Source organism: Corylus avellana, chromosome ca10, assembly GCF_901000735.1.
Source record: "Corylus avellana chromosome ca10, CavTom2PMs-1.0".
NCBI lineage: Eukaryota > Viridiplantae > Streptophyta > Magnoliopsida > Fagales > Betulaceae > Corylus > Corylus avellana.
In genome coordinates, this window is record NC_081550.1 from 13,618,536 (window position 1) to 13,626,005 (window position 7,470).

Sequence of the window (7,470 nt, forward strand, 5' to 3'; positions counted from 1 at the left end):
TTTCTCCTAAGAACTAGCTAGCCAAGAGAAACATTGTGGAAAGTGCTTGTAAATTTGCATATATATATATATATATATATATATATATATATATATATCGTTTTCTGGTCAGTTTAGACTAATTTTTTGGTAGTACAAATGTTGGTTTCATCGATCCACTTTGGTATTTGGTTAATTATGAAGGTAATATAGTTGCACTTTCTGCCTACATTTTCTATGCAAACAGTAAAAGAAATTGGTTTCATGTTGATATACTTTTTGTCACTTTTGTTCACATGATTCCTGATGAAACTGGCATTCATGGGCTTTTTGACCCTTGTGGCTTCTAATGCACGGCAGGTCTATTTCAGCTGATTTGTGGCCTTACTATTTCTACACCTCTGTTCTTCTTCTAGAACAGAGCAATCTCCATCTTCGAAAATAGGCATGGGTTTTGGAAATTCAAGATCTGTAAGGTTTACCCCTCCTCCTTATTTTTCAATCTGATCACCTTTTAGATTATTCCTTCTATAGATTTATGATCAATAAGATTGTTTCTTTTACAGATTTGAAGAGGATGTTGAATCATCAAAGCTCCACGCAGTGAAGAAGAAGAAGGAGGTTGTTTGGAAGAGTGGAAAATCCCTGAAAGCGAAAGTACTGTCCACAGTGTTTTCTGAGGACTATGAGAAACAGGGGAAGAAGATATTAGATCCCAGAGGGCAGAGGATCGGGCGATGGAACAAGATATTCTTAGTGGTTTGCTTGGTTTCATTGTCTCTGGATCCTCTGTTCTTCTACTTGCCGGTTGTAAGGGATGAAGTGTGCATTGCCATTGCAGTGCAGCTTGAAGTGATCCTCACAACTCTGAGAACAGTGGCGGATGTTTTTTACATGATTCAAATTTACAATAGATTTCGTACAGCTTATGTTGCACCTTCATCCCGTGTGTTTGGGAGAGGAGAGCTTGTTCTTGACTCTTCCAAGATTGTCAGAAGGTACCTGCGAAAGGGTTTCTTTGTTGACCTAATTGCTGCCTTGCCCCTTCCTCAAGTAAGTCCCAAATGGCAAATCCCATTAATCAATGATGCTTCTCTATATTGAACTGTACGTGGGTTGTTTTTTGTTTCAGGTGTTAATTTGGATAATTATCCCTAACCTTAGGGGATCCACAACGAGAAACACCAAAAACGTTCTTCGATTCTTCATAATATTTCAGTACCTGCCGAGGTTGTTTCTTATATTTCCTCTCTCATCACAAATTGTCAAGGCCACTGGTCTTTTGACAGAAACAGCATGGGCAGGTGCTGCTTACAACCTCATGCTTTACATGCTGGCAAGCCACGTAAGTATATATATGAGCCTTTTTTATTCACCATCTTTATAGCCCCACAAATAAGAGATATGACTCATATGAGGAGGGGTACACATATTTTCTTTTTTATTTTATTTTTATTTTATTTTTTCTATTCAAAGAAAGATAAGAAAGATTAGAAAATGGGGCTTTTTTTGGCTACAAAATTTTAAAAAGGATAAAATGGGAGAGTAAATGAGAATGCATCCAAATACATGGTTCGAAGCTGCCCACTTAACAATATATTGTGTGCATAGTAATTTGCATATCTTGATGTATTCAATGCAATCCAATTCTAATAAAAAAGGAGCTACTGGTTTATGTAGACTAGGATAGGACTAAGGCCCAATCCAACGCTACATGTGAGGAATTGATGGTGAGAATGGTGAATGAGCACTTTAAGTGCTCATTTTTTTTGATATAATAATAAAAAAATACTCTCAAGTATATATATGCATCATTTTTCTCCTAAGAGATATATAGGCTGTTCTTTTATGATTTTTCTAATTATAATAATAATAAAAAAGCGATGGCAATTCTTGTACATGCATCTAATTGTACCGTGAACATAGTCATCTTAGACGGCAGAAATTTCAGGAAGTACACGTATCTTGTCGTTTTTGTTTGATTTATCATTTCTAAAGTTTATGTGGTTGGATTTGTCATAATATTTGGTGCATAGAAATTAATTTTTTGGTTGGTGAACTACTCTACATAAGTTTTGAGGGATGTACCATTTCTCCTAATTAAGCTATTTGAATTTCATAAAAATTGCAATCTAAAAGAGTGAGTTATGAGGCTCATCTGTCCTGAGTAGCGTAAGGTGTTTGAGCAAGAGATGGAACCAGAGTTTTGTGTAGGGGGTTCAAACGTACGTAAATAAATGCATACATGTACATAGATACATATAGTTCTTTTATGTGTGTGCACGTTTATATATAAAATAAAGGACAGAATTTTTCTCCAAACTGGGTTGGATAAATTTCCTTCAACCTAGTTTATAAAAGTGACATGTGTCTATTTGTTTAATAAAATGTGAGATGTACATGAATTTTTAATAAAATTTATTCCAATTTTGTCCTTACTATTAAAAAAATATGTACTTTTTACGTATATGTTCAAATGACACATGTTACTTAATTTTATAAACTAGATTGAAATAAATTCTTCCAATCCAGTTTGAAGGAAACCTCTATCCTTAACAAACCATAGAGATTTACAAACCGCATCATATACAAGATGTTAATAGGCTCACGTACAATTCAGTGACATGTTCTGCTTTTTTCCTTTTTAATCCAAAAGGCATATATGGAAAAATAAATTCAAATGAAGAATTTTTTTTTTTTTTTTTAGTAAATGGAATAATCAATCTGGTCATGAAGCAGATCTCCACTTTTTTAAAGGAGAAGTATTAATTACTGAGGAACAAGATGTTGACAAAATGCTCAAATTAAGTACAAAATGCAGAGGATCCAATAATACCTAAAAACTTAAAACAATATTGGTGGGTGTGAAAAATTAATGTTGCCAATTTCATACAAAATTTTGAGGTTGCCAAAATATCCTAAGAGTACATATAGTTCCGCCCCAATCAATATATATATATATATATTAAATTCATAGATTTTTCTTTTAACTCTTAAAACCTAATGGAGGTTAAATGTTGCATATATACATTCATATTTGGTAACTATAAGTTTCTGTCTCTCGTGTTATTTTCTCTTTTGTTTCAGCTATTTTCGCTTCATCATGATTTCAACACACACAACCACACACACATATATATATATATATATATTAGCTGAGCTGTGAGACATAATTATTAACCTGTTCATATATATATTCGATGAAAAAGGTTTTAGGAGCTTGCTGGTACCTTTTATCAATCGAGCGACAGGAAGCATGCTGGAGAAGCGTGTGCAATAATGAGAAGCCGTATTGTGAATATGGATTCTTTGATTGCTCGAGGGTTGCAAATCCTAGTAGACACTCGTGGTTCACGTCAAGCAATGTCTCAAGCCAATGCAAACCCCATAATGGGTTCTATCAGTTCGGTATATATGGTGATGCTTTGATATCCGGCGTTACCACCTCACCTTTCTTCAACAAGTACTTTTATTGTCTTTGGTGGGGCTTGAAGAATTTGAGGTATATATGTTCTAATTTTATCAACATGCAACTCCTTATTTACTATAATATGATATGTATTGCCTTAAAAGTTAGTTAAGTTGATAGGGAGAAGTAATTTAATAATTTAGTTATTATTTTAACACTTAGATTCACGTACGTGCATATGAGTTCAAACTCTCTTTTTTTAGTAGGTGGAGTTCAACATTGACAGAATTAGTGTTTGAATTCATGGCTTTTTGCTGTGATACTATGTTAGACTAGCCATTAGAGCTAGAGGTCGATCTTAAGTTCGAATCTTGACTCCATCGATTCATTAATTTTAACATGGTATCAAAGTCATAGGTCCTGAGTTTGAATTATGACTCCGTCAATTTATCTCTCGTTTAAATTATATATTCCACTTAATTGCTGCGTATGATGAAAAGTGTTAAAAGTATTAATTTAAAAGAAAGGATAAAACACTCATAAAAGAAAATCTTAAAAATAGCATTCATTCAACCGGGTTGCAAGCAAATGATTTCTAAAGATTTCTTACAAATAGCACTCATGTCTTACTTTTTTTTTTGCAGCTTATTTTGCTTGGAAATGAAAAGGAGAATGAAATATTTTCAATCGATCACATTTTCATTAACAAACTAATTAACCATTTCATATCTCCTAATTGTGTAAATATCCCAAATATCCCTTTTGGTTGAGGTGTGCAAATTTGTGGGTGCAGTTCCTTGGGACAAAATCTTTCGACAACCACTTACCTCGGAGAAATAGTTTTTTCCATAATCGTTGCAACTCTTGGGCTGGTTCTTTTTGGATTCTTCATTGGTAATATGCAGGTAATGGAAAAGCCATTTGAAGTGTACATGGTTAAAAAATGTTTCATATATAACACATTAATTATATATATATGTATATGGTGGGTGGTCGCAGACATACCTCCAATCCATGACCGTCCGATTTGAAGAGTGGAGGATAAAGAAAACAGACAGTGAACAATGGATGCGTCACAGGCAGCTACCTTCTGAATTAAGACAATCTGTTCGCAAGTACAATCAGTATGAATGGGTGGCTACTCGAGGAGTTGATGAGGATGCTCTTCTCAAAGCCCTTCCTTTGGATCTCCGAAGAGATATCAGGCGCCATCTTTGCCTTGACTTGGTTCGACGAGTAAGAAAACTTCAATTACCACTTTTAATTTTTTATTACTTTTATAATCATACTTTTTAAAAAATGTTAATTTAGTGTATTCATCTTTCAAATTTTTTTTTTCTTTCAATTTTCCCATTGGTTGAGATTTTTTAAACAAATATATATATTTTTTTTTTCGAAATATCTATCAATAAGACAAAAATTTAAGATCATTTTTTTCTTTTGACTGGCTTTAGAAGGACATTGTCAATTTCTTGGTAGTTTGGAAGGACATTGTCCCAATTAAAAGTTTTGGAAAGAAGTATTGTCAATTAAGTAGTAGTTTGAGGAAGGTATGTGAATTTTTTCAATTTTTTTCAAAAATTTAGACCTGAATTTTTTTGTAAATTCCCTTAAATCCTAAGGAACACTTAAATTCTTGCAATTTTTTTCTTAAAAAATATGAGGGATATTTTAGAAATTTTGACACCCTTCCATAAGGATTTAACAAAAAATCTTAACAGATGATTAAAATTGTTATATATTTTAATAAAAGATGAGAGGTAGGAAGTAGGAAGTGAAGTCTCTCTCTCTATCTATATATAAATTGTTATAATTATTAATAGTGTAAAATTAATTATTAATTTGAAACGAATTAAAAGGTGCCGTTGTTCGATCAAATGGAAGAAAGGATGCTAGATGCAATATGTGAGAGGCTTAAGCCTGCGTTGTGCACGGAAGGCACATTTCTTGTGCGTGAAGGCGACCCTGTAAACGAAATGGTCTTCATACTCCGCGGCCACCTTGATTCCTATACCACCGGCGGCGGGCGCACTGGGTTCTTCAACTCGTGCCACAGCGGTCCCGGTGACTTCTACGGCGAGGAACTTGTGACGTGGGCCTTGGACGCACGCTCAACTTCCATCCTACCATCCTCCACACGTACAATCAAAGCCATTACGCAAATGGAGGCGTTTGCTATTGGCGCGCAAGACTTGAAATTTGTAGCCTCGCAGTACAGAAAGCTGCGCAGCAAACAGCTGAGACACAAGTTCAGGCTCTACTCGCACCAGTGGAGAACGTGGGCTGCATGTTTCGTGCAAATTGCATGGCACCGGTACAAGAAACGGAAGGAAGCCGCGGCTGAGGTGATGAGGACAAGAGAGGACGATGCGGCTCATCATAATGATCGTGAGCCGGAGCCGCCACAACCGCATGAGTCAGGCGCCGAGAGGCTGAGAGTAAACAACACTAAATGGGGTGTCCTCAAGCACTCTATTTCGAGCTGTGGGATTGTTGGCTCATTGCAGAAGCCGGCGGAGCCTGATTTTTCTGTTGACGAGGAATGAATGGAGATTTAGCACTTCAAAATTTGCTTGCTTTTTAATTTTAGTATATGTATATTTGAATGAGATATATAGTTTCCATGCTTGATGTTAAAACTCCCTTAATAATTAAACTATTCTGTCTACAAGGGCATTATTGGGTATAGGTTAGAAGCTACGTCTCTACAAAAAATCTTTTCAGGTTTCTATTATTGTTGAATTTCTCTCATTCACTTAAGAAAATATGGGTCGTATGTAATTATAATTTTTTCTCGATGCGTATTATAGTATATTATTATTTTATGTGTAGTGATGTGGTATAAGAGTCACCTTCATGCTTTTTTGCTCAACATTAATTTTTTGGTAAAACTCGTGTTTATCTTGAAGCAAACATTTTTGAAATTGTTCTTTCTATTGTGCATGATTTGTATGTGTAAGATCACAACAAGTGGTATCAGAGCCAACTTCAAGAAAATGTGGCTTTATGAACATTCATGAATGAGAGACATGGTAAAAAGGTCTTTATTTAATATTTCTTGTAACTGCCCATTGATTGTTCGGTGCTAGGGTTCCTCCGATCGATCGATAGAGACATCAATTGCGAGCTCAAACTTCCTATAGGTGATGTCCAACATGTGAAAAAAATAAAAATGATGAAGTTAAGGTTTGAACTCGGGATCTTTGACTTTGATACTGTTGGGAAAATATCTTTCACTCTTACAGTCCGATGAGCTATAAGATCATAGTAATATAGCTATGGATTGAGCCCTAGCTAACATAAACCGAAGTTAATGAGGACCCAAATTTGCTTGCTTTTTAATTTTAGTGTATGTATATTTGAATGAGATATATAGTTTCCATGCTTGATGTTAAAACTCCCTTAATAATTAAACTATTCTGTCTACAAGGGCATTATTGGGTATAGGTTAGAAGCTACGTCTCTACAAAAAATCTTTTCAGGTTTCTATTATTGTTGAATTTCTCTCATTCACTTAAGAAAATATGGGTCGTATGTAATTATAATTTTTTCTCGATGCGTATTATAGTATATTATTATTTTATGTGTAGTGATGTGGTATAAGAGTCACCTTCATGCTTTTTTGCTCAACATTAATTTTTTGGTAAAACTCGTGTTTATCTTGAAGCAAACATTTTTGAAATTGTTCTTTCTATTGTGCATGATTTGTATGTGTAAGATCACAACAAGTGGTATCAGAGCCAACTTCAAGAAAATGTGGCTTTATGAACATTCATGAATGAGAGACATGGTAAAAAGGTCTTTATTTAATATTTCTTGTAACTGCCCATTGATTGTTCGGTGCTAGGGTTCCTCCGATCGATCGATAGAGACATCAATTGCGAGCTCAAACTTCCTATAGGTGATGTCCAACATGTGAAAAAAATAAAAATGATGAAGTTAAGGTTTGAACTCGGGATCTTTGACTTTGATACTGTTGGGAAAATATCTTTCACTCTTACAGTCCGATGAGCTATAAGATCATAGTAATATAGCTATGGATTGAGCCCCGGCTAACATAAACCGAAGTTAATGAGGACCCA

General features: G+C 34.8%; 1 protein-coding gene across 1 annotated transcript; it reads left to right on the plus strand.

Moving 5' to 3' along the window:
* The first annotated feature begins 403 nt into the window (after positions 1–403).
* LOC132163548 (protein CNGC15b-like) lies at positions 404–6,132 on the plus strand. Its single transcript, XM_059573869.1, has 7 exons — positions 404–455; positions 546–1,032; positions 1,112–1,324; positions 3,189–3,481; positions 4,182–4,293; positions 4,388–4,624; positions 5,248–6,132. Exons 1-7 carry the CDS (start codon positions 427–429, stop codon positions 5,932–5,934), a joined length of 2,058 nt encoding a protein of 685 aa, XP_059429852.1. The 5' UTR covers positions 404–426; the 3' UTR covers positions 5,935–6,132.
* The last annotated feature ends 1,338 nt before the right edge of the window (positions 6,133–7,470 follow it).